This window comes from Mustelus asterias, chromosome 26 (assembly GCF_964213995.1).
Source record: "Mustelus asterias chromosome 26, sMusAst1.hap1.1, whole genome shotgun sequence".
Taxonomy (NCBI): Eukaryota; Metazoa; Chordata; class Chondrichthyes; order Carcharhiniformes; family Triakidae; genus Mustelus; species Mustelus asterias.
Window position 1 is genome coordinate 39,709,905 of NC_135826.1, and position 27,387 is coordinate 39,737,291.

The window sequence follows — 27,387 nt, forward strand, 5'->3', positions numbered from 1 at the left end:
TACAGGGATCAGCTGACACTTGAACTCCCGGAGTTGGAACAGAGAGGTTCTGATGAGGAAAACATGGACTCGGAGGCCTCTCTCAGTATGGAGAGTCTACTCGACGATCGGCCAGTGCAAGGGGAGGCCGGAGGTCAGTAAAAAGTAGGTTGCAACCTTGTATACTTACAAATCTCCAAGGTTCTTTTAGCTGTGTGTGTGTGTATGGAGTAGTTCAGTGTGATTTGTACATTAGACAGCGCAACCCATATCTTTGTACAAGCTGTGGTGAGATGGGTGTCAAACTCATTGGTGTAAATAAATGCTCTTTCTCTCTGTCTCCCTCCAGGTGCGGCAGTGTTCAAGTTCACAGGAAAGCTCCGACCTTTGCCTCAGTCTGTGCCCTCGCTCCAGCCTCCACCTGGCCTCACTGAGCAGCGAACTCCCCTGAATGAACCCGAGGCTCCGCCAGCTCGCCCATCTCTTGTACAACGACGTGCCTTTTCCATGCTTTCGAGCATCAAGTTACCTCGGCGCAATGCTGCACTGCCCACGCGAAACATCAAACTGCCCCCCGGCATGGTCAGCACCGTTGGCCGTATCTCTGCGGAAGCAGGCACTGCGGATGGACAGCGCCAGTTGCAGGTGCTGACTGTACGGCGACGCGAGCTGCCATCGCGACGATCTGACAACATTCGCTCCATGTTTATTGCTGCACCTGAACTCCAACTCTTGGCTCAGACTGACGATGTCAAACCAACTCCAGCAAAGGTCCAGCGCCGCTTTTCTGACCCATTGTCGGAGCTTCCTCTTGATGCTGATGCATCCGGCCTGTAACATTCCCCTTGCCTGTGGGAGCAAGCACTGGACTTTCCCAGGTTCATAGGCACACCTCACTCTTGTCATTCCCATCTTGACCTGCTGCCCAGTGCCCGGGTCAAGAGTGGGCGATTACCCAGACCACAACTGAGTGTTTGAGAGAGAATGAGTGATTGCTGGGCTGAGTGTATGAATGAATGGCCATGGGGGAGAGAGTGACTGCCTGGGCTGAGAGAACCTCACTTTGAACATTGTGTGTAATGTATTTTACAGTAAAGCTCTCAGCTACATGAGGGACTATCAGATCAGTTAAGACTGTGGGGCTCCTTCCCTGGGTGTTGAGAAGGTTATTCTCCTGTCTCTCTCCCCATGCCAGTGTGTAACCATTTCTCCAGTGGCAAACTACATTTTTTTAATATAAATAAATGCAATTGTTGTTTGTGTTGGCCACGTCTATTGGCCTGAGTACAAAACCCTGCAGCTTTAAACTGCTCCAATCCATTGGCCACCTTGTCAATGAGAGGCTTGACTTTTTATTCAAATATATAATTTTACACAGTGCACCTCTCCTCCACAGATATGAGAGAGGAAGTTTACTATGTATAAGTAATTTTAAGGTAATTTATGAAGCAGAGACAGTTATTTGATGCAATAATTAATTAGGTTGAAAAAGGTATAGAACATAGAACATAGAAAGTCACAGCACAAACAGGCCCTTCGGCCCACAAGTTGCGCCGATCACATCCCCACCTCTAGGCCTATCTATAGCCCTCAATCCCATTAAATCCCATGTACTCATCCAGAAGTCTCTTAAAAGACCCCAACGAGTTCGCCTCCACCACCACCGACGTCAGCCGATTCCACTCACCCACCACCCTCTGAGTGAAAAACTTACCCCTGACATCCCCCCTGTACCTACCCCCCAGCACCTTAAACCTGTGTCCTCTCGTAGCAACCATTTCAGCCCTTGGAAATAGCCTCTGAGAGTCCACCCTATCCAGACCCCTCAACATCTTGTAAACCTCTATCAGGTCACCTCTCATCCTTCGTCTCTCCAGGGAGAAGAGACCAAGCTCCCTCAACCTATCCTCATAAGGCATGCCCCCCAATCCAGGCAACATCCTTGTAAATCTCCTCTGCACCCTTTCAATGGCTTCAACATCTTTCCTGTAATGAGGAATATACCAGTTGAGCAAGCCCAGTTTGTACAGAGTTGATGGCAGCTTGTGATAGCAGCATTCTGCTCTCACGCCCTGTGTTCAGGAACTTTTCCCTGGTTTCTGCCTCAGTGACATGCCCCCTGGCCTGGGATCATCTGTAACAAACCCTGCTGAAGGTCCAGATCCTGACCTCTTCTGAACCCTTGACACAAGGCACCATCCTTCCAATTTAGGAATGTCCGCATGGAGGCCTGAACCAGGTGACCCTGACTTTCCAGGGACTGGTAGAATGATTCTCTGTTTGGCTAATCTCAGGAGTTCTACACCATACAGAAAATATCAGTTTATTAAAAGACCCCCCATTCCTTAAGTTAGTGTTTAGCTTGGTCGACCAAGTTTGGGGTTTGGTGTGCAGTTTTATCTCTGGGAGGTGACTTTTCTGTTTATTTAGTGCAAATATAGTGAAGCAGCCTGAACTTGAAGACCTGCAGTGACCAAAAGCTTAGACTGGGTGGACTTTAAGCAGCATCTTATCAGGTGCAAAGATCGAGGCAGAGAGATTGGGAGGGGAAGTTCCAGAGCTTAGAGCCTAGTCTCCCTCAGCATCAGCCTAGATTATACACTCAAGGCTGAAAGTGGAGCAAAGATGTTACAAGTATATTTGTCTGCAAGGAAGAGGGAATTCACAGCAGGCAATGAATGACTTGACAAGTTAACAGTCACAGGCTGATCATTTTTAGAAACACAATGAGCTGAAACATCACTGTTCTTCAAGGAGCCCACAGACCAATTACAGGAAGACACTTCTCTGATTTGGTGACAATTGGCCAAAGCTTTTGAGAGACTGTGCTGACAGGTTAATGTTCACAGGTGGATGAGCCAGTATACTGAATGGTCAAAACTCTCTCAAGCTGTGCTTAGACAACAGTCCTCTTGATTTGAGATTAGATCACTGTCCTCTCTGTCCCTCCATATAGGGGAACCTTTTACCTTTGATCAGGGGACAAGAGACCTCACATCTGGCCAGATTGAACTTGTGCACTGGCTAACCATTCGGGGCAATTAGGAGATGGGGAAAGACAGGCTGCTGCTTATGACAGCTGATGGAGTTCTGCTGCATGCTTGCATGTTGCTTCACACGCCTCCTAGCACAAGACAATCAGAGCAGCAAAAAACACACACAAAACATTCAAAAAATGTCCAAGTGTATTAGCCTTTGGCACAGCTTTGTAAAGATTCAGGTGGGAACAGCAGTGCACAGTGTGGTGCTGACCCATGTAGACCAAAATAGTACCAGATGTGATCTGTCTACTGAGTTAGTTGCAACCTCAGACACAGAATTCAATAGAAATATTTTTATTATAATTCTATAAACATTTGAGATAAATTTATCTTCACAGCAAGCTCCATGCCCCCAAGAAATAAATTAACATCAAATCAAAACAGAGTTATATCAACCAATCAGCAGCCAATACATGCTCCAAATGACTCATTTTTAATGGAATAGATTGGCTTGGTTCCTTTAAATTTATTTACAATACCTGAATAGGAGGCTCAATGTTCTGGAATGGGGGAAGAGAACATGTTCAAAAATATTTAGCTTATAATTACGGCCTGTCTCTAAGAGTTTCAGTATGGCCGCTCACCCACTGTTAGGTTCTTGCAGCAACGATGACAGACACTGCCACACCTCCAATCGCTGCCACTGTTGCTCCAAACAGCCACTTCCATGGAATCTTCTGGAAAAGCAGAGATGAGGACAACAGGTCACTCGCACCGAGACACAGAAATGACCCTTTCCTGATGGTCAATGTGTTACTTTATCCTCTTTCCAACCCCGAGCAAGAGGGGCCAAGCTCGTGCAACAGATCAGCTCGGGATCCGAATCAGACGGGGGATTAAAACTGTGCAGCATTGTAGTAAAAACTGCAATTCTCCATTCGGAAAGAAATGTAAAACATTGTGTCTGTTCCTCAAAGTTATGAATGTCAGTGGTGGGTGCCAGCATGGGGTTAGATACAGAGTAAAGCTCCCTCTACACTGTCCCCATCAAACACTCCCAGGACAGGTACAGCATGGGGTTAGATACAGAGTAAAGCTCCCTCTACACTGTCCCCATCAAACACTCCCAGGACAGGTACAGCACGGGGTTAGATACAGAGTAGAGTCACAGAGGTTTACAGCATGGAAACAGGCCCTTCAGCCCAACTTGTCCATGCCGCCCTTTTTTTTTTAAAACCCCTAAGCTCATCCCAATTGCCCGCATTTGGCCCATATCCCTCTATACCCATGTAACTGTCTAAATGCTTTTTAAAAGATAAAATTGTACCCGCCTCTACTACCTCTGGCAGCTTGTTCCAGACACTCACCACCCTCTGTGTGAAACAATTGCCCCTCTGGACACTTTTGTAAGTCTCCCCTCTCACCTTAAACCTATGCCCTCTAGTTTTAGACTCCCCTACCTTTGGGAAAAGATATTGACTATCTACCTTGTCTATGCCCCTCATTATTTTATAGACCTCTACAAGGTCACCCCTCAGCCTCCTACGCTCCAGAGAGAAAAGTCCCAGTCTATTCAGCCTCTCCTTATAACTCAATCCATCAAGTCTCAGTAGCATCCTAGTAAATCATTTCTGCACTCTTTCTAGTTTAATAATATCCTTTCTATAATAGGGTGACCAGAATTGCACACAGTATTCCAAGTGTAACCTTACCAATGTCTTGTACGACTTCAACAAGACGTCCCAACTCCTGTATTCAATGTTCTGACCGATGAAACCAAGCATGCCTTCTTCACCACTCTGTCCACCTGTGACTCCACTTTCAAGGAGCTATGAACATGTACCCGTAGATCTCTTTGTTCTGTAACTCTCCCCAATGCCCTACCATTAACTGAGTAAGTCCTGCCCTGGTTCAATCTACCAAAATGCATCACCTCGCATTTGTCTAAATTAAACTCCATCTGCCATTCGTCAGAGGGAGTAAAGCTCCCTCTACACTGTCGCCATCAAACACTCCCAGGACAGGTACAGCACGGGGTTAGATACAGAGTAAAGCTCCCTCTACACTGTCCCCCATCAAACACTCCCAGGACAGGTACAGCACGGGGTTAGATACAGAGTAAAGCTCCCTCTACACTGTCCCCATCAAACACTCCCAGGACAGGTACAGCACGGGGTTAGATACAGAGTAAAACTCCCTCTCCATCTCAGGTGAGCATTCCTATTGTGTGAAGATTTTTATGGGGACGCTACCTGTAACCTGTATGATTGGACAATATGTTTGTAATTCACATACCCATGGTGGTGGTGATGTGGAGGAGCGAAGGGGCACAGCCATGTTTCCGAGCATCTTCCGACACATGGCCTGTTCCATGCTCCGCTGCTCCGACTGTTTCCTCAGCAACTGGGTCAGCTCAGCTTGAATCGCCTGCAGATCGGGAGCAACAGCGACTGTTTAAAAAAAATCACAGAAAATTCCAAACAAAGCACGTGGCCAACCACAGTCAGAATGAATTCAGAAAGGGCAGATCCTACGTGCAGGGAACTGGTGATCTAGAGGATTGCGGGATCTCCAATATGCAGATTTCCCAAAGACATTGGTTAATGTTCAGGTGAAAGGCGGTTAGTTTAACTCTGATATGTTGATGCAGAGTTAGAGAATGGCTAATAACTGGAGGAAGATTTATTACAGTGCAGGTTTGGATACAAAACCGGCTCGGTCAAAGAAGACAGAGGGTAGCAGTGGAAGGGTGTGTTTCTGAATGGAGGGCTGTGACAAGTGGTGTTCCTCAGAGATCAGCGCTGGGACCTTTGCTGTTTGTAATATATATATAAATGATTTGGAGGAAAATGTAACTGGATTGATTAGTAAGTTTGCGGACGACACCAAGGTTGATGAATTTGCGGATAGCGATAAGGACCATCAGAGGATACAGCAGGATATAGATCAGTTGGAGACTTGGGCGGAGAGATGGCAGATGGAGTTTAATCCGGACAAATGTGAGGTAATGCATTTTGGAAGGTCTAATACAGATGGGAAATATACAGTAAATGGCAGAACCCTTAAGAGTATTGATAGAGGGATCTGGGTGTACAGGTACACAGGTCACTGAAAGTGGCAATGCAGGTGGAGAAGGTGATGACAAAGGCATACGGCATGCTTGCCTTCATTGGCCGGGGTATCGAGTTTAAAAATTGGCAAGTCATGTTGCAGCTTCATAGAACCTTAGGCCGCACTTGGAATAGTGTGTTCAATTCTGGTCGCCACACGACCAGAAGGATGTGGAGGCTTTGGAGAGGGTACAGAAAAGATTTACCAGGATGTTGCCTGGTATGGAGGGCATTAGCTATAAGGAGAGGTTGGAGAAACTTGGTTTGTTCTCACTGGAACGACAGAGGTTGAGGGGCGACCTGATAGAAGTCTACAAGATTATGAGGGGCATGGACAGAGTGGATAGTCAGAAGTTTTTTCCCAGGGTGGAAGAGTCAATTACTAGGGGGCATAGGTTTAAGGTGCGAGAGGCAAGGTTTAAAGGAGATGTACAAGGCAGATTTTTTTTTTTTACACAGAGGGTAGTGGGTGCCTGGAACTCGTTGTCGGGGAAGGTAGTGGAAGCGGATACGGTAGTGACTTTTAAGGGGCGTCTTGACAAATACATGAATAGGATGGGAATAGAGGGATATGGTCCCTGGAAGGGTAGGGGGTTTAGTTAAGTCGGCAGCATAGTCGGTGCAGGCTTGGAGGGCCGAAGGGCCTGTTCCTGTGCTGTAATTTTCTTTGTTCTTTGTTATTAGAAAGGGGGATATACGACCGTGGGGATCCCCCAGAGATTAGCACTGGGACCATGGCCATCTCAAACTCTAATATGATCTGGATTCAGAAACTTGCTCCAACCAGGAGGGATCAGAAGAGGCAGTGTAATTACATGATGCAACAACAACTTGCATTTATGTAGCATCTTTCACATGGTAAACCATCCTAAGGTGCTTTTAAGGAGACTTATCAAACAAAAACTGACATCGGGTCACATGAGAAGATATTGGGACAGGTGACTGAAGGTTTGGTCAAAGTGCATCTTAAACAGAGGGGGAGGGAATGCCTTGGTTTCATGCTCCAGTACTGAAGCCACAGCCACCAATAGGGGGGGTGATGAAAATCAGAGGGTAGAATTGGAAGAGCTGAGATATCTCTGTTTTCTACGGCTCTGGAGGAGGTTACAGAGGAAGGAAGGGGATAAATGGATTGGTTAGTGCAGATCAGCAAGCATTTGGGGGGAGAGGAGGGGATTGAACAGAACTTGGTGCAAGTTGGCTCATGGTGGAAGAGCTTTGGGTGACCAAGAGTTCACAGTTGAACTTGGGAAAGCAGCCAGCAATGAATTAGAACAGTTGAGTCGAGGCTTTCAGAAAGGGTTTGCGCTGCAGTTGAGGTAAGGGAGAAGTCGGGCAATGGGATGGAGGTGAGGCGAGGCAGTTCATGATAGCATAGATAGAAAGAAGCTCATCTCGGAGTCAAACTGGACACCATGGTTCTAGATGGTCTGCTTCAGCTTCAGACAGTTGCCAAGGAGAGGGATGGAGTTGGTGATTCGAGAATAGGTTTCAGGCGTGGCCTGAAGACAATGACTTTGGTCTTTCCAATAATTAATTGGAGGAAATTTCTCCTCATCCCGTGTTGGATGAGAGATGCAGTCTGCTGATTGGGAGAGAGTAGAGAGGTTGAGTAGAGGTTGTGGAGAGCTGGCAGTGAGACTGACACTGTTTTGGATGATATCAGCAAGACATGAATGTGAGGGGAACAGTGTCAGTGTGGCTCAGTGCTGTCACGTTTTTTACATTACGACGGCGACTAAACTTTAAAAACACTCGACTGCTGTAATAGAATCCCTATAGTGCAGAAGGAGGCCATTCAGCCCATCGAGTCTGCACTGACTCTCCAAAAGAGCATCTTACCCAGGCCCTCTCTTCCATCCTATCCCTGTAACCCGATAGAAGTCCACAAGATTATGAGGGGCATGGACAGAGTGGATAGTCAGAAGCTTTTTCCCAGGGTGGAAGAGTCAATTACTAGGGGGCACAGGTTTAAGGTGCAAGGGGCAAGGTTTAAAGGAGATGTACGAGGCAGGTTTTTTAAAAAAAAAACAGGATGGTGCGTGCCTGGAGCTCGTTGCCGGGGGAGGTAGTGGAACCAGATACGATAGTGACTTTTAAGGGGCGGCTTGACAAATACATGAATAGGTTGGGAATGGAAGGATATGGTTCCCGGAAGGGTAGGGGTTTTAGTTAAGTTGGGCAGCATGGTCGGTGCAGGCTTGGAGGGCCTGTAATTTTCTATTGTTCTTTGTTCTATGTATTTATCATGTCCAATCCACCTAACCTACATGTCATGTGGGAGGAAACCGGAGCACTCAGAGGAAAACCCACGCAGACATGGGGATAACGTGCAAACTCCACGCAGGCAGTGACCCGTGGTCAGAATTGAACCCAGGTCCCTGGCACTGTGAGGCAGCAGAGCTAACCACTGTGCCACCCTTTGTGACGTCCTGAAATCATAAAACGAGTCCTTTCCCCCTGAATCTAGACAAGGAGCTGCTCGGTGTTGGGCAACTGACAGAACAACAAATCAACCACTGGTGCTGCTAAAACAGACAGTCTGCCTGAAAGATACCCAGATAAATCAAACAGTCAACAATTATTTCCTATGTCTGGATAGATGCAGTCCAATACAGATCCCACAAACACACAGAGATACAGGCCAATACACACACACACAAATGAACCTTTGCCCTGTCTGTCTCAAAGCTGAGGTTCCAACTCAGCGACATACAACAGGAATCACAGCTGCCAAGGCACCATCTGCAAGCCTCCACTCACCTTGTTTAACGGTTCCAGTCTTGAAGCTTTCCGTAGGACAGGTATGGCCTCTGCGTATTCACCCTGTAGGGCCAAGACCTGGGAACAGGAAACAAAGGGGATCAGGGTACAGTCTCAAAGATCAAAGAAAATTACAGCACAGGAGCAGACCCATCGACCCTCCAATCCTGCACCGACCATGCTGCCCGACTGAACTAAAACCCCCTACCCTTCCGGGGACCATATCCCTCTATTCCCTTCCTATTCATGTATTTGTCCAGACACCTCTTAAAAGTCACTATTGTATCTGCTTCCACTCCCTCCCCCGGCAGCAAGTTCCAGGCACCCACCACCCTCTGTGTAAAAAATCTGCCTCGTACATCTCCTTTAAACCTTGCCCCTCACACCTTAAACCTGTGCCCCCTAGTAATTGACTCTTCCACCCTGGGAAAAAGCTTCTGACTATCCACTCTGTCTATGCCCTCATAATCTTGTAGACTTCTATCAGGTTGCCCCTCAACCTCCATCGTTCCAGTGAGAACAAACCAAGTTTCTCCAACCTCTCCTCATAGCTAATGCCCTCCATACCAGGCAACATCCTGGTAAATCTTTTCTGTACCCTCTCCAAAGCCTCCACATCCTTCTGGTAGTGTGGCGACCAGAATTGAACACTATATTCCAAGTGCGACCGAACTAAGGTTCTATGAAGCTGCAACATGACTTGCCAATTTTTAAACTCAATGCCCCAGCCAATGAAGACAAGCATGCCGTATGCCTCCTTGACTACCTTCTCCACCTGTATTGCCACTTTCAGTGACCTGTGTACCTGTACACCCAGATCCCTTTGCCTATCAATACTCTTAAGGGTTCTGCCATTTACTGTATATTTCCTATCTGTATTAGACCTTCCAAAATGCATTACCTCACATTTGTCCGGATTAAACTCCATCTGCCATCTCTCTGCCCAAGTCTCCAACGATCTATATCCTGCTGTATCCTCTGATGGTCCTTATCGCTATCCGCAAATCCACCAACCTTTGTGTCGTCCTCAAACTTACTCATCAATCCAGTTACATTTTACTCCAAATCATTTATATATATATATTACAAACAGCAACGGTCCCAGCACTGATCCCTGAGGAATGCCACTTGTCACAGTCCTCCATTCAGAAACGCACCCTTCCACTGCTACCCTCTGTCTTCTTTGACCGAGCCAGTTCTGTATCTACCTTGCCAGCTCACCTCTGGTCCCGTACGACTTCACCTTCTGCACCAGTCTGCCATGGGGGAACCTTGTCAAAGGCCTTACCGAAGTCCATGTAGACAACATCCACTGCCTTACCCTCAGTCATCTTTGTCACTTCTTCGAAAAACTCGATCAGGTTCGTGAGACATGACCTCCCCTTCACAAAACTATGCTGCCTCTCACGAATACATCCACTTATTTCCAAGTGGGAGTAAATCCTGTCTCGAAGAAACCTCTCCAATAATTCTCCGACCACTGCCGTAAGGCTCACCGGCCTGTAATTACCTGGATTATCCTTGCTATCCTTCTTAAACAAAGGAACAACATTGGCTATTTTCCAATCCTCTGGGACCTCCCCTCAACCTGCCAATTAAACGGGCAGTTTTGGGTAGATGAATGTCCAGTTCACAGGTGTAAACCCCAACAGCAAGTGTGGACCCCAAGAGGAAGACTGTGTTACCTTTCCTGCTTGAATAGCTTCCCAGGACAAGTATCCGAGCTGATGTGGAAGCAGATTCAATTACACACAACAACTCCGTAACATAAAGGGAGAGGAATGGGAAAATATAGACTTTGGTTTCCATCCTTCAAGACACACAAATCCCTCACTCATGGTAGTGGCAACAAAGCAAGGTCGGGTTACAGGATCAAACAGTGACAGATCCTTCAGCTCATTCTGGGTTTGAATGTCTGCAGTAATGTCACTGGGGGAGTTGGAGTCCCAGCAACATGGAAACCTCCAGTCGTCCTGTTCAGCTTCAACAGCAGAGACTCAATAAAGGAGATGCATGGTGAAAGTATCCTGGATAATTTAACCAGAACGCAAGCAGTGAAAGACTAACACACACACACGCACAGACAGAAGCACACACACACAAACACATGTGCATACATACATGTGCACGCACACGCACAGACAGAAGCACACACACAAACACGTGCATACATACATGTGCACGCACACACACAGTCTGACCTTCAGCAATCCCTCCTCTGCTGATTACTGTCATAATCACACACACACACACACACAACTAATTACATTCTGCCCTTTTTTTGTTATTCCATTCTACTTTCCCGTCTTCATTATTATAACGGAGAGTTCCTATGTAAACCTGTCACACTAATTACTCTTCCATCGGTACTGGCACAGTTACAATCTATCAATTACAGACATTATAAACCTGAACACGATCATTTAAAATGGAAAGGCTGACAATTTGTTTTGTTCTTTCATGCGATGTGGGTGTCGCTGGCCAACATTCATTGCCCGTTCCTAACTGCCCCTTTAGAAGGTGATGGTGAGCCGCCTTCTTGACCTGTTGTGGTGTAGGTACACCCGCAGTGCTCTTAGGGAGTTTCAGGATTTTGATCCAGCGACAGTGTCAATATAGTCAGGATGAAGAACCTCCGGGTGGTGGTGTTCCCAGCCATCTGCTACCCTTGTCCTTCTAGATAGTAGTGGGCGTGGGTTTGGGAGGTGCTGCCTAAGGAGCCTTGGTGAGTTCCTGCAGTGCATCTTGTAGATGGTACACACTGCTACCAATGTGCAACAGTGGTGGAGGGTGTGGATGGGGTAGCAATCAAGTGGCTGCTTTGTCTTGGATGGTGTTGAGTTTCTTGAGTGTTGTTGGTGTTGCACTCATCCAGGCAAGTGGGGAGTATTCCATCACACTCCTGACTTGTGCCTTGTAGATGGTGGACAGGCTTTGGGGAGTCAGGAGATGAATTACTTGCCTCAGTATTCCTAACCTCTGACCTGCTCTTGTAGCCAAATTATTTGTATGGCTGGTCCAGTTGAGTTTCTGGTCAATGATAACCCCCAGGATGTTGATAGTGCGGGATTCAGCGATGGTAATGCCATTGAATGTCAAGGGGAGATGGTTAGATTGTCTTTTGTCGAAGATGGTCATTGTCTGCACTTGTGTGGCTCTGATAATTACTTGCCACCAAACCTGGATATTGTCCAGGTCTATCTGCATTTGGAAATGGACTGCTTCAGTATTCGAGTCGTTGCGAATGGTGCTGAACATTGTGCAATCAGCAAACATTCCCACTTCTGACCTTAAGATGGAGGGAAGGTCATTGATGAAGCAGCTGGAGATGGTTGGGTCGAGGACACTGACCCTGAGGGACTCCTGCAGTGATGTCCTGGAGCTGAGATGATTGACCTTCAACCACCACAACCATCTTCCTTTGTGCCGGGTATGACTCCAACCAGCGGAGAGTTTCCCCATTGTTTCCAGTTTTGCTCGGGCTCCTTGATGCCACGCTCGGTCGAATGCGGCCTTGATGTCAAGGGCTGTCTGTCTCACCTCACCTCTGGAGTTCAGCTCTTTTGTCCATGTTTGAGCCACGGCTGTAATGAGGTCAGGAACTGAGTGACCCTGGCGAAACCCAAACAGAACGTCAGGGGGCAGGTTAGTTGTGAGTAAGTGCTACCTGATAGCACTGTTGAAGACACCTTCCATCACTTTATTGATGACTGAGAGTAGACTGATAAGGCAGTGATTGGTCGGGTTTGATTTGTGTACAGGACATATCTGGGCAATTTTCCACATTGCCGAGTAGATGGCAGTGCTGTAGCTGTACTGGAACAGCTTGGCTAGGGGCACGGCAAGTTCTGGAGCACAGGTCGTTCGTACCATTGCCAGAATATTGTCAGGGCCCCAGAATCTTTGCAGTATCCAGGGTGTTCATCTGTTTCTTGATTTCACACGGAGTGAATCGAATTGGCTGAAAACTGACATCCGAGATGCTGGGAACCACTGGAGGAGGCTGAGATGGATCATCCACTCGGCACTTCTGGCGGAAGATGGCTGCAAATGCTTCTGCCTTATCTTCTGCACCGTGCTGGGAATCCCATCATTGAGGGTGAGGTTTTTGTGAAGTGTTCTCCTCCTGTTAGTTGTTAATTGTCCACCATGCATGTGGAGAACAACAGAGCTTCGATCTGATCCATTGGTTGTGCGATCAATTAGCTCTGCCTATCACATGCTGCTTTTGCACGCAAGTAGTCCTGTGTTGTAGCTTCACTGAAACATGTCCAATCCTGTTCCTGGCACCCGCTCCTGCATTCTTTATTGAATCAAGATTGATCGCTTAGCTTGATGGTAATGGAGTGTGATGCATATACCAGGCCATGAGGTTACACACTGTGGTTAAACACAGTTCTGCTGCTGATGGCCTACTGGGTGTCATGAATGCCCAGTTTTGAGTTCCCAGATCTGTCCTGAAACTCTCTCATTTAGCACAGTAGCAATGCCAAACAATATGATGGAGAGTATCCTCTGTGAAATTGGGACTTCATCCCCACAAGTACTTTGCAGTAGTCATTCCTATCAATGCATCTCTGATAGATAGATTGGTGAGGATGAGGTCAAGTAGGATTTTCCCTCTTGGTTTCCTCACCACCTGCTGTAAACCAAGTCCAGCATATTTGACCTTCAGAACTTGACCAGCTTGGTCAGTAGCGGTGCTACTGAGCTATTCTTGGTGATGGACATTGAAGTCCCCACCCTGAGTATATTCTGCACCCACCACCCTCAGTGCTTCCTCTAAGTGATGTTTAACAGACACTGCCAGACCTGCTGAGTTATTCCGCATTTTCTGTTTTTATTTCAGATTTCCAGCATCCACAGTATTTTGCTCTCAGGATAAAGAAGTTTTTTTTAATTTATTTGTGGGATTATGGGCATCGCTGGCTGACCAGCATTTATTGCCCATCCCTAGTTGCCCTTGAGAAGGTGGTGATGAGCTGCCATCTTGAATCGCTGCAGTCCACGTGCTGTGGGTTGACCCACAATGCCATTAGGGATTTTGACCCAGTGACAGTAAAGGAACGGCGATATATTTCCAAGTCAGGATGGTGAGTGGCTTGGAGGGGAACTTGCGGGTGGTGGTGTTCCCATGTATCTGCTGCCCTTGTCCTTCTAGATGGAAGTGGTCGTGGATTTGGAAGGTGCTGCCTAAGGATCTTTGGTGAGTTGCTGCAGTGTATCTTGTAGATAGTACACACTGCTGCTACTGAGCGTCGGTGGTGGAGGGAGTGAGTGTTTGTAGATGTGGTGCCAATCAAGCGGGGCTGCTTTGTCCTGGATGGTGTCGAGCTTCGAGTGTTGTTGGAGCCGCACCCATCCAGGCAAGTGGAGAATATTCCATCACACTCCTGACTTGTGCCTTGTAGATGGTGGATAGGATTTGGGGAGTCAGGAGGTGAGTTACTCACTGCAGTATTCCGAGCCTCTGACCTGCTCTTGTGGCCACTGTGTTTATGTGGTGAGTCCAGTTGAGTTTCTGGTCAATGGTAACCCCAAGGATGTTGACAGTGGGGGATTCAGTGATGGTAACACCATTGAATGTCAAGGGACGGTGGTTAGATTGTCTCTTATTGGTGATGGCGATTGCCTGGCATTTGTGTGGTGCGAATGTCATTTATTATTTAATTGGCGAGAGATTGCCGAGCTCGGAGGTTCAGGGGGATCTGGGTGTTTTGTGCATGAATGACAAAATGCAAGAACAGCAAGTAATTAGAAAAGCTAATAGAATGTTATCATTTATTACGAGGGGAATTGAATAGAAAAGTAGGGAGGTTATGCTTCAATTATACAGGATATTGTGAGACTGCATCTGGAGTATTGTGTACACTATTGGTTTCCTTATTTATGGAAAAATGTAAATGCGTTAGAAGCAGTTCAGAGAAGGTTCACTAGACTAATACCAGGAATGGGTGGGCTATGAGGAAAGGTTAGGATGGTATCCACTGGAAGTTAGAAGAGTAAGAGGTGACTTGATTCAAACAAAGAAGCTGATGAAGGGCATTAACAGGATGGATGTGGAAAGGATGTTTCCTCTGGTCAGGGAATCTAGAATGGGGTGGGGGGGGGGGTCACTGTTTCAAAAGAAGGGGGCGCTCAGTAAAGACAAAGATGAGGAGAATTTCTTATCTCTGAAGAGGAGGAGAAGTTTTTGGAACTTTCTTCCTCAATGGGAGCAGAATCTTTAAATATTTTGAAAGTATGGGGAGATAGATTTCTGATAAACAAGGCGGTGAAAGGTTATGGGGGTGAAAGGTTATCGGGGGTCGGCAGGATGTGGGATTGAGGTTACAATCAGATCAGCCATGGTCTTCTTGGACGGTGAAGCAGGGCTCGAAGGGCTGAGTGGCCTACTCCTGCTCCTAATTCCTACGTTCATATGTCAGGATGTTGCCGGACTGGTCTGTGGGATGGATGTCGAATTTTGCCACAAGTTCCCGGATGTTTCTAAGGACTTTGCAGTGTGACTGGGCTGGGTTTTCCGTTCCCTGTTTACAGTGATTCATTTGATGCCAGATGATCAGTCTGATCCTATTCCTTTTTGACTTTTCTGTAAATTCCTTTAGTTTACCCGAGTGTAATACAAAGATATCGTTTAAGCAGGTCTATAATATTGAGATTCGGCTTCATTGGGGCCTGGGCCTACCTTCCCTTTCCGGAAGAGTGCCTTGACGTTGTTTGGTTGGTGCTGGAGGGCAGCATCTGAGGATTTGAGAGCTGCCTCAAAGTGTTCGAGTTTTAACTGAGCTGCTGCCAGGTTATTCAGACATTTCACCTTCACTTCCATCAGCTCCTCTTCCTCCGCGTCCGCAAAGTCCACTGCAAAATTCACATCAAATATCAGAGAGGGAGGGAGGGAGAGAGGGGAAGGGACAGCGGACCCCAGGAAAGAACCCTCCCCTGAGTAACACCTGGGGAAACAATGTAGAGAACAGTTAAGAAAGCAAACCAAACACTGGGTCACATAGCGGGGAGACTGTCCTACACACAGATATATTGCTGTGTTTTGTAACTGTGAAATTCTATGCAACAATAGTTCATACAGGAAGACAGCAGCACTGAGTGTGAGCTTAGTTTAAAGCTCTCAATTGTACTCCGAGTTTGCGATTAGCAGTTTTCCAGCAGGGTCGCTCCTGGGAATTCCCCTATCACTGATTTAGATTATACAATTGAGATCCCAGCTTTACCACTGACACATAGATTGATGGTTTAGTAAGCATTGGAGATCTGACCATAAAATCACAAAGAGACATTGAACGATTAAATGGAGGGGGCAAACTGTGCGGGTCCGCAGACAAGCACTAAATTATCTATTTGGGACCAAAAAGGGATTGAAACAAAGAACAAAAGGAAAGTACAGCACCGGAACAGGTCCTTCGGCCTTCCAAACCTGTGCTGATCACGATGCCCTAGCTAAACTAAAAAAAAACCTTTTGCCCGTACTCAGTCCATATCCCTCTATTCCCTCCCTATTCATGCACCCAACCAGATGCCTCTTAAATGTTGCTAATGTGCCTACTTCCACCACCTCCTCTGGCAGCGCGTTCCAGGCACCCAACACTCTCTGCACATCTCCCTTAAATTTTCCCCCTCTCACCTTAAACCTGTGCCCCTTTGTAATTGACACTTCCACCCGAGGGAAAAAGCCTCTGACTATCCACCCTGTCTGTGCCTCTCATCATTTTGTAGACCTCTATCAGGTCTCCCCTCAGCCTCCGTCTTTCCAGTGAAAACAATCCTAGTTTATTCAACCTCTCCTCAATAGCCGACACCCTCGAGACCCGACAACATCCTAGTGAACCTTCTTTGCACCCTCTCCAAAGCTTCCATGTCCTTCTGGTAGTGTGGTGACCAGAACTGCACACAATACTCCAAATAATTGACCCCAGTATTATTTATATCGCAAAAAGCTAGAAACAGGGGAGTTCCCAGAGATTTGGGAACCTCTCTGTACAGATCATTAAAATGTAATGGATGCTAACAATAATCCAAAAAGCTGGAGGAACGTCAGCTTTTATAACTGAAGAGCTGGGATATAGAGGGAAGTTCTTCAGTTATGCAAAGTTAGACCACAGCTGGAAACAGAAAACCTTGCATCTGTGTTCCTTGGTTCACCTACAATCAGTAAATGGGAAGAGTTTTTCCTTGTCTACTTTATCTAAGTCTTCCATTATATTGCACACTTCGATTAAATCACCCCTCAATCTACTTTGCTCCAAGGAGCTCAACCCAACTTCTCCAAACTAACCTTGGAGCCAAAATTCCTCATCCCTGGAACCATTCTGGTAAATCTCCTCTGCACCCTCTCGAGAACCCTCACCTCCTTCCTAAAGTGTGTTGACCAGAACCGGATGCAATACTCTAATTGGGAGGAAGTTCTCCAGTTGCACAAAGTTAGATCACAACTGGAGTAATTGTGTACGGTGCCCCCTTTTGGCTAAGATCAAGTGTAGTATGGTCGGCAGCCCATGGTCGGCCGCACTTGGTTGAGGTCATTAGGTTACACTGAAGCTTCATATGTTTCATATGAAGCAATTTTTAAAAGCGGCATCTCGGCCTTTTGGCTAAGATGCAAATGAGCTCAAGTCTTGGAGGAGGATCCTCCCCCTTCTCCAATCAGCTTGGCTCATGTAGATCAGGCCCAGGACAGGGTGGTTTGGTCGCTCGCCCTGTCTTGTCAGCCTGGATCGGAAATGTCTCAACTTGTTGAGTCTCTGAATTGGATTTGATTTGATTGAATTGGAAAAGTATTTTTAAAAATTGTGTACGGTGCCGGGCATCACATTTCAGAACGAAAAGATAGGCCGGGGGAGGACAGCATCGCAGATTCACAAGCACCTGATGTTCGGAACATCGGCATGAGGAGCAAAAGTAAACAAATTCAGACCTTTGAGCTGCTCCGTCATTCAATCAGATCATGGCTGATTTCTCCCTGGTCTCAAATCCACCTCCCCATCTGTTCCCCTCATCCCTTTTGTAAAAATTAAAAATATGTCTATCTCCTTCTTAAAACCATTCAATGATTCAGACTCCACCGCGCGATGGGGCGGCGAGTTCCACAAATTCACCACCCTCTGCGAGTAATAGTTCCTCCTCATCTCAATCTTAAATCTACCACCTCTCAACGTAAACCCGTGACCTCTTGTTCGAGATTGCCCCATAAGAGGAAACATTTAGACCATAAAACCGTAACACATAGGAGCAGAATTAGGCCACTCGGCCCATCGAGTCTGCTCCGCCATTCAATCATGGCTGATATTTTTCTCATCCCCATTCTCCTGCCTTTTCCCCATAACCCCGACCCCCTTATTAATAAAGAACCTATCTATCTCTGTCTTAAAGACACTCAATGACCCCGGCCTCCACAGCCTTCTGCGGCAAAGAGTTTCACAGATTCACCACTCTCTGGCTGAAGAAATTCCTCCTCATCTCTGTTTTAAAGGATCGTCCCTTTAGCCTGAGGCTGTGCCTTTGGTCTACGTTTACTTTATCAATCCTTTTTAAACTGTTCTAAGGCAGGAACTAAATTTGAATTCTCGAGAATGTGGAAGGTGAACAGTCAATTTGATTCAGTTTTTATGATCATGAAAGGATTAAATCAGATAGACAGTGTTTTCCGGTGTGGGGCAGTAGAGGCAAAAGGACAACAACCTAAAATCAGAGCCAAACTGTTCAGGAGAAAAGTTAGGAAACATTTCTTCACCCACAGGATTGTAGAAATGTGGAAATCTCTCTTCCACAAAAAGCTAACTCAACCAGAATTTTAACTTAGATTGATCAACGTTTACTAGACAAGGGTATTAAGAGATAAAGAGCCCAAGTGGATGGATAGAGTTAAAATGCACATTAGCCATGATCTCACAGAACAGTTGAACAGACTGGAGGGGCTGAGTGGCCTCCTCCTGTTCGTCACAATGGCCAGCATCTTTCATTGAGTACCATTCAAACAATCCCTGATGCGGTGAGGCTGAGCCTACCTTTGGAAGTGGCGTTTACCACATTGAGGGCAATATCGTAGGAGCTGATTGCAAAGACATATTCATTCCGCAAAAAGTAAAAGTTCCCTCGCTCTCGTTTCTTATTGGCCAGCAGCAATCTCTCTTTCCCTGATAGGAGTTCGATATCTGGGCCGTCACTCACAGAGAGGAGCTGAACCTCCAAGTGGACAGCGCTGCCCGGAGGGACAACAGGCTGGGAGCTAGAAAGAGGTGAGAAACAGCATTTAAATAAACACCCTTACACAACTCTCACTACGACATTCGATTCAATTCACAAAGTGCCAGACAGCATGTTTACCTTCATACACAGAGTCCTGTGGGAGCAGCGAATGGATTGAGATTCTCACTGGGACCTGGGTACAACCCAGCTTAGAACAATGAGTTCAAACCCTGTGAGCTATAACACTCCAAACTCCCGTGAGATTCAACACAACACCTCAAAGAGGTGACAAAATGTCAGGAGAGAGACTGGTGACAGATCCACTACAGCATTATCGAAAAGCTTTACTCTGTATCTAACCCTGTGCTGTACCTGTCCTGCAAGTGTTTGATGGGGACAGTGTAGAGGGAGCTTTACTCTGTATCTAACCCTGTGCTGTACCTGTCCTGGGAGTGTTTGATGGGGACAGTGTAGAGGGAGCTTTACTCTGTATCTAACCCCGTGCTGTGCCTGTCCTGGGAGTGTTTGTTATGGTAGTTGCTACCAAATAAACCTGTTGGACTTTAACCTGGTGTTGTGAGACTTCTTACTGTGTTTGATGGGGACAGTGTAGAGGGAGATTTACTCTGGGCCCCATGAAAGTCAGTAGATGGTGGGGTGGTGGAGGGGGAATTGAAGTGAAGAAACAGACCAGTGAAATCTTCTCAGTTTAAGGTATGGGGTTTGCTGTTTCTGAAGGCTCAGTTTTAACAAGGAGTTCTCTACACTCACCTGCCCAGGCTGCCATAGGCATACTTCGCATCAGAAATAATTATCGCCACTTCATCCTGGTCCATCAGCTGGATACAGAGATCTAATGCCTGCGGGGAGAGATAGAGAGACCCTGAAATGATGCTCCCATACAACCTGGCTCTGAACCAGAACCCGGCAGCTATGCCCACACCAACCTGGATAACATCACCATCCCCCACGGTAAAACAAAGACTGGGATCTTCCTCTACCTCCGTCCCATCCTCCAGCGTCACCTTCAGGTGTACCGTTACTGTCTGACCCTTCTGCGGCCTTTGTTCCTCATCCTGACCAGCTACCAGAACCTTCTTCTTCAGAAGCCCGTTCCCTGCAGGAAAGACATAAAATCTCCTGTTGCATTTGTACTGATCATTGTAAAAAAATAGACTGGACTCAACTGTGATGCCCTCCAGAGTCAAATATCCTGTGAACACAGTGTCTGTGTTTACATATTAACAATGAGAAACAGCAAGGCTTTTGCCCAGGGAGAGAAGGGGAACATTCGAATTTCAGCTGCGGATCCTCCAAAGGAAGACAAGCAGCAATGGGATTCAGACACTGAGATGGGTTCACTGCCACAGGCCAGGGGCCCTCACTGTCACTCAGACGGTGAGAAAGAACTAACACTAATGGAAGCACTTTATTAAATCACAGCAAACACAAAAGAGATTCCATGTTGACCAGAAACAATATCAGCCTGGATGACAACACCCTCAGCTTAATGCCTGAACCAAAAGATTGCACCTCTGACAATGCAGCACTCCCTCGGCCCCGACCCTCTGACAGTGCGGCGCTCCCTCAGTACTGACCCTCTGACAGTGCGGCACTCCCTCAGTACTGACCCTCTGACAGTGCGGCACTCCCTCAGTACTGACCCTCTGACAGTGCGGCACTCCCTCAGTACTGACCCTCTGACAGTGCGGCACTCCTTCAGTACTGACCCTCTGACAGTGCAGCACTCCCTCGGCCCCGACCCTCTGACAGTGCGACGCTCCCTCAGCACTGACCCTCTGACAGTGCGGCACTCCCTCAGTACTGACCCTCTGACAGTGCGGCGCTCCCTCAGTACTGACCCTCTGACAGTGCAGCGCTCCCTCAGTACTGATGTATTGTTTGATCTGTTAGAGCATGAAGGTAGTTAGCCGTACCCAGCACCTGTAGCCACTCATCATCTGGTTCCTGCGAACTGTCCAAGTTTCCTTTCTTGCTTGCGGCCTCTCCATTCACCTCCAATGCACCAGCCTCCAAACTTTCCTCAGCTACTCTCTCCAGTTCTTTGGTGAATCCAACGCATTCCAGAGAAGGGAGATCACTTGCGTCATCCTCATCTGTGTCACCATTCGTCATCTCAACATCTTCTCCACTGTCCAGGAGAGAAGCTTTTGTGTTGATTAGTTTCTTCCCTGGGGTCACGATGACATCTTGCTTATTCCCCAGTGTCTGTGGCCCTGCATCTCCAGCTGCACCCTGATTACCCGATACCAGCTCCTCCATTTTGGCTCAGAAACTGTGACAGAGAAAAGTAAATAAATGTGAGTATTATAACCAGCACAGAATCAATCAGATTCCATTGTTCTGATGGAAAATGATCCAGGTGTTCACACTCCAAGCTGCTGTCCAGTTATCCATTGCAACAGGTGATGAGGGACACACTGAGGAGAGCATCAATGTAAAAGCTGATGCTCCCACAGTCAAACAGGAGACCTGGTTCTCAAAGCATTCTTTCTGGTTGTATCCCAGCTTGGTATGGGGCTCCTGCTCTGCCCAAGACCGCAAGAAACTACAAAAGGTCATAAATGTAGCCCAATCCATCACGCAAACCAGCCTCCCATCCATTGACTCTGTCTACACTTCCTGCTGCCTCAGAAAAGCAGCCAGCATAATCAAGGACCCCACGCACCCCGGACATTCTCTCTTCCGCCTTCTTCCGTCGGGAAAAAGATACCAAAGTCAGAGGACACGTTCCAACCAGCTCAAAAACAGCTTCTTCCCTGCTGCCATTAGATTTTTGAATGGACCTACCTCACACTAAGTTGATCTTTCTCTGCACCCTAGCTATGACTGTAACACTACATTCGGCACTCTCTTCTTTACTTCTCTATGAATGGTATGCTTTGTCTGTATAGCACGCAAGGAACAATAGTTTTCACTGTATGTTAACACGTGACAATAATAAATCAAATGTGGATACCAAACCATATCTAGCAAAGATTTTCAGGAGAGGGGAAACAGTCAGAGAGTGGCTGCTCAGCTACTGCCCGGCTGATCCACTACAGGAGGCTCCTTGTCAACACCTGAGGCCACTTTCCAACACTGGAGGCCCCAAGTCTGAGTTACCTGGACACAAATTGTAAATCAGACAGATTCACTGCCAAGGATAGAAACAGTAACCGGGACACCCAGTGAGCCCACAGCGGAATTCATCACCTTTAAAGCCCTCTCCCTCCCTCACTCTGTCCCTCCCTCTCCCTCACTCTGTCCCTCCCTCTCCCTCACTCTGTCCCTCCCTCTCCCTCACTCTGTCCCTCCCTCTCCCTCCCTCTCCCCCTCCCTCCCTCTCCCCCTCCCTCTCCCTCCCTCTCCCTCACTCTGTCCCTCCCTCTCCCTCACTCTGTCTGTCCCTCCCTCTCCCTCACTCTGTCTGTCCCTCCCTCTCCCTCACTCTGTCTGTCCCTCCCTCTCCCTCACTCTGTCTGTCCCTCCCTCTCCCTCACTCTGTCTGTCCCTCCCTCTCCCTCACTCTGTCTGTCCCTCCCTCTCCCTCACTCTGTCTGTCCCTCCCTCTCCCTCACTCTGTCTGTCCCTCCCTCTCCCTCACTCTGTCTGTCCCTCCCTCTCCCTCACTCTGTCTGTCCCTCCCTCTCCCTCACTCTGTCTGTCCCTCCCTCTCCCTCACTCTGTCTGTCCCTCCCTCTCCCTCACTCTGTCTGTCCCTCCCTCTCCCTCACTCTGTCTGTCCCTCCCTCTCCCTCACTCTGTCTGTCCCTCCCTCTCCCTCACTCTGTCTGTCCCTCCCTCTCCCTCACTCTGTCTGTCCCTCCCTCTCCCTCACTCTGTCTGTCCCTCCCTCTCCCTCACTCTGTCTGTCCCTCCCTCTCCCTCACTCTGTCTGTCCCTCCCTCTCCCTCACTCTGTCTGTCCCTCCCTCTCCCTCACTCTGTCTGTCCCTCCCTCTCCCTCACTCTGTCTGTCCCTCCCTCTCCCTCACTCTGTCTGTCCCTCCCTCTCCCTCACTCTGTCTGTCCCTCCCTCTCCCTCACTCTGTCTGTCCCTCCCTCTCCCTCACTCTGTCTGTCCCTCCCTCTCCCTCACTCTGTCTGTCCCTCCCTCTCCCTCACTCTGTCTGTCCCTCCCTCTCCCTCACTCTGTCTGTCCCTCCCTCTCCCTCACTCTGTCTGTCCCTCCCTCTCCCTCACTCTGTCCCTCCCTCTCCCTCACTCTGTCCCTCCCTCTCCCTCACTCTGTCCCTCCCTCTCCCTCACTCTGTCCCTCCCTCTCCCTCACTCTGTCCCTCCCTCTCCCTCACTCTGTCCCTCCCTCTCCCTCACTCTGTCCCTCCCTCTCCCTCACTCTGTCCCTCCCTCTCCCTCACTCTGTCCCTCCCTCACTCTGTCCCTCCCTCTCCCTCACTCTGTCCCTCCCTCTCCCTCACTCTGTCCCTCACTCTGTCCCTCACTCCCTCTGTCCCTCACTCTCTCTCTCTCCCTCACTTCCTCTGTCCGTCTCTGCCTCCCTCCCTCTCTCTGTCCGTCTCTGCCTCCCTCCCTCTCTCTCTCTCTGTCCCCCCTCTGTCTCTCCCTCACACTCACACTCTCACCTTCTTCCTGATTTCCGCTACTCACAGAGGTCCCGCTCCGGGTCACTTCATTGGCCGTTGGCATCGGACTCCATCTGCTGATTGGCTGCTGAGAACGCCAATCACAACCACTTCCGCTTCCTCCGACTCCGCCTCCAAAATGTTACATTCAAAGTGACATCAACCAAGTAACAGCACCCACCCAGCTGGAACAGCACCCACCCAGCTCGAACAGCACCCACCCAGCTCCAACAGCACCCACCCAGCTCCAACAGCACCCACCCAGCTCCAACAGCACCCACCCAGCTCCAACAGCACCCACCCAGCTCCAACAGCACTCACCCAGCACCCACTCAGCTCCAACAGCACCCACTCAACACCAACAGCACCCACCCAGCTCCAGCAGCACCCACTCAACACCAACAGCACCCACTCAGCTCCAACAGCACCCACTCAACACCAACAGCACCCACCCAGCTCCAACAGCACCCACCCAGCTCCAGCAGCACCCACTCAACACCAACAGCACCCACTCAGCTCCAACAGCACCCACCCAGCACCCACTCAGCTCCAACAGCACCCACTCAACTCCAACAGCACCCACCCAGCACCAACAGCACCCACTCAGCTCCAACAGCACCCACTCAGCTCCAACAGCACCCACTCAGCACCAACAGCCCCACCAGCACCCACTCAGCACCAACAGCACCCACCCAGCACCCACTCAACTCCAACAGCACCCACCCAGCTCCAACAGCACCCACCCAGCACCCACTCAGCCCCAACAGCACCCACTCAGCCCCAACAGGACCCACCCAGAACCCACTCAGCTCCAACAGCACCCATCCAGCACCCACTCAGCTCCAACAGCACCCACCCAGCACCCACTCAGCTCCAACAGCACCCACCCAGAACCTACTCAGCTCCAACAGCACCCACCCAGAACTCACTCAGCTGCAACAGCACCCACCCAGCACCCACTCAGCTCCAACAGCACCCACCCAACTCCAACAGCACCCACCCAGCTCCAACAGCACCCACCCAGCTCCAACAGCACCCACCCAGCACCCACCCAGCTCCAACAGCACCCACTCAGCTCCGACAGCACCCACCCAGCTCCAACAGCACCACCCAGCTCCAACAGCAACCACCCAGCTCCAACAGCACCCACCCAAACCCATCCAGCACCCACCCAGCTCCAACAGCACCCACCCAGTTCCAACAGCACCCACCCAGCACCCACCCAGCACCAACAGCACCCACCCAGCTCCAACAGCACCCACCCAGCTCCAACAGCACCCACCCAGCTCCAACAGCACCCACCCAGCTCCAACAGCACCCACCCAGCACCCACCCAGCTCCAACAGCACCCACCCAGCTCCAACAGCACCCACCCAGAACCCACTCAGATCCAACAGCACCCACTCAAATCCACTCAGCACCCACTCAAATCCAACAGCACCCACTCAAATCCAACAGCACCCACCCAGCACCCACTCAAATCCACTCAGCAGCCACTGAAATCCAACAGCACCCACTCAAATCCAACAGCACCCACCCAGCACCCACTCAAATCCAATATCACCCACTCAAATCCACTCAGCACCCACTGAAATTCGACAGCACCCACTCAGCACCCATTTAATATCCAACAGCACCCACTCAAAATCCAACAGCACCCACTCAGCACCCATTCAAATCCAACAGCACCCATCCAATTCCAACAGCACCCACTCAAATCCAACAGCACCCACTCAAATCCAACAGCACCCACCTAAATCCAACAGCACCCATCCAAATCCAACAGCACCCACTCAAATCCAACAGCACCCACTCAAATCCAACAGCACCCACCCAAATCCAACAGCACCCATCCAATTCCAACAGCACCCACTCAAATCCAACAGCACCCACTCAAATCCAACAGCACCCACTCAAATCCTACAGCACCCACCCAAGTCCAACAGCACACACTCAAATCCAACACCAACTATCCAAATCCAACAGCACCCATCCAATTCCAACAGCACCCACTCAGATCCTCTACCACCCACTCAGATCCACTAGCACCCGTTCAAATGCCCAATCAGCTATTAGGGTAACACAGATACAAACATATCCTTCTAAATATGCAATACCCAATAAGAACCTGCAGCAAGCATCTCACCGCAGACACTGCAATTTCAGGCTCTTTAAGTCCCTGGTGTCCCTATTCGAGTCTGAGTGCAGTACCTGAATGGACTGAATTCATCCTTTGCTCTCGAGGTCCTGTCCATCTGAACCTTATGTTTGCCACTGAGAAATATTTTAACTCACATTGCAGGCTAAAGGTTATTGAGCTATTTACTAGGCGAAGATTAACTGAAGTGGCTTCCCTTGGCCAGCTTTACAGATTCTACCTTTGGAGTATTGTAGATGTTCCCTGAAGCACTGTCAACAAGAACTTTCAACAAGGTAGTTCATGCACTAGCTCAGCAGCTGCTTAAGCACTTGTGCTCTACCCATGCTCCCAGGAATAGCTCCCAGGCTTCCGTCACATGTAGTCACATGTCCACTTTTGTAGTCACATGATCACTTTTGTAGTCACATGATCACATTCTCACTTGAGCACTCAGTCTACAGAGTACATTCTCCAAGGTGGCTATAAAGTGGGTAAACGCTCCCCATTCAACTGCTGCCATCTAGAAGGTCAGGAGCAGCAGACACATGGGATCATCACCACCTGGATGTTCCCCTCCAAGTCACTCACCATCCTGACTTCGAAATATATCACCGTTCCTTCACTGTCACTGGGTCCAAATCCTGGAATTCCCTTCCTAACAGCACAATGGGTGTACCTACACCACAGGAACTGCAGTGTTTCAAGAAGGTGGCTCACCATCACCTTCCCAAGGGGCAGTTAGGGATGGGCAATAAATGCTGGCCTAACCGACGATACCCACAATCTGCTGAATAAATAGAATTACTCATTACAATGCCGGGGACATGAAACACACTCACCCAGGGCACACACAAACCCCTCACTGATGTCAACTTAGTACTTAGAGACAATGGCCGTGATGCGCGATTAATTCACTCGGGAGGCTAGGACGTACCCGGGAATAAAGGCTTTTATTCACAACAAGAATAGAGCATACTGCTTAACAATACTATCCCAGACTAAGGGCCACTAGGAAGTAGCAGTGACCTTTATACCCCTATAAGAAGGCGGAGCCAAATGGAGTGTACCACAGAACAATGCTAACAGGTGGAACACCCCAACCGTAACCCCAACAGTAACAAGAGTAACATATATACAAGTACCCATAGTGGTAACCATCTATGGTTCACCACATTCACCCCTCCTTTAAAAACAAAGGCCGGTGGGGTAAGGAGACAATACGAACTGTCCACATGTTCACAAGTTCAGCCGTATCGGGGGTCCGCACCGTCTCTGTGACCTCCGCAGCACTGGCTCCAGTGCCGGTTCTGGTGACCGTGGTGACGACCCTCTCTCCGAGGTGGTGTCCAGTGACTCCTCCAGTTCCTCACACACCTGTGGACCTCGAGGTGGCGACAATCTCCTGGACTCAGGCAAGCTGTACACGGGAGTAAGAGGATTAAGTGGAGGTCCCGATGCTGCCCGCGCCGTGTCAGGAGGGGAGAGAATGGGCAAAGGAATCCTAACCAGGGGTGCGGGAGTGACAGGGGTTTCCAGGTCCCCTGCAGGCGCCAGATCTCTGATAGAGACCGTGTCCTCTCGCCCGTCAGGATATGCCACATAGGCATA

The 27,387-nt window shown here is 48.7% G+C and overlaps 2 protein-coding genes across 7 annotated transcripts in view; one reads left to right on the forward strand and one right to left on the reverse strand.

Annotated features, from left to right (window-relative positions):
• The window catches only part of LOC144479607 (unconventional myosin-IXb-like), a 44,189-nt gene extending 42,945 nt beyond the window's left edge, over positions 1-1,244 (forward strand). Inside the window, exons 17-18 of the mRNA XM_078198516.1 lie at positions 6-133; positions 329-1,244. Coding sequence (XP_078054642.1) covers positions 6-133; positions 329-816 — 616 coding nt within the window. The 3' untranslated portion in view covers positions 817-1,244. The remainder of the gene's footprint in view (positions 1-5; positions 134-328) is intronic.
• Positions 1,245-3,298: 2,054 nt separating this feature from the next.
• On the reverse strand, positions 3,299-26,183 carry fkbp8 (FKBP prolyl isomerase 8). 6 transcript variants are annotated; one of them, XM_078198520.1, is made up of 9 exons: positions 26,018-26,183; positions 20,971-21,329; positions 19,981-20,150; positions 19,805-19,893; positions 18,853-19,073; positions 15,522-15,694; positions 8,834-8,911; positions 5,256-5,387; positions 3,299-3,697 (listed from the first exon to the last, which is right to left on the reverse strand). In XM_078198520.1, exons 2-9 carry the CDS (start codon positions 21,314-21,316, stop codon positions 3,611-3,613), a joined length of 1,296 nt encoding a protein of 431 aa, XP_078054646.1. In that variant the 5' UTR covers positions 21,317-21,329; positions 26,018-26,183; the 3' UTR covers positions 3,299-3,610. The 6 variants fall into 6 exon arrangements, with proteins under 6 accessions (XP_078054646.1, XP_078054645.1, XP_078054649.1 ...); XM_078198519.1 differs by having other exon boundaries at positions 25,851-26,094; XM_078198523.1 differs by lacking the exon at positions 26,018-26,183 and adding an exon at positions 25,757-25,776.
• Positions 26,184-27,387: the final 1,204 nt, after the last annotated feature.

What these genes read in the sequence shown, in the direction of transcription:
- fkbp8 (XM_078198520.1), bottom strand. Translation starts at nt 21,316, where the DNA reads ATGGAGGAGCTGGTATCGGGTAATCAGGGTGCAGCTGGAGATGCAGGG. An exon ending in TGAGTGGCTACAGGTGCTGG is followed by an intron (nt 20,151 to 20,970) that starts GTACGGCTAACT and finishes TCTTTCCTGCAG; the next exon opens with GGAACGGGCTTCTGAAGAAG. An exon ending in GCCTATGGCAGCCTGGGCAG is followed by an intron (nt 19,074 to 19,804) that starts GTGAGTGTAGAG and finishes ACCTCTTTCTAG; the next exon opens with CTCCCAGCCTGTTGTCCCTC.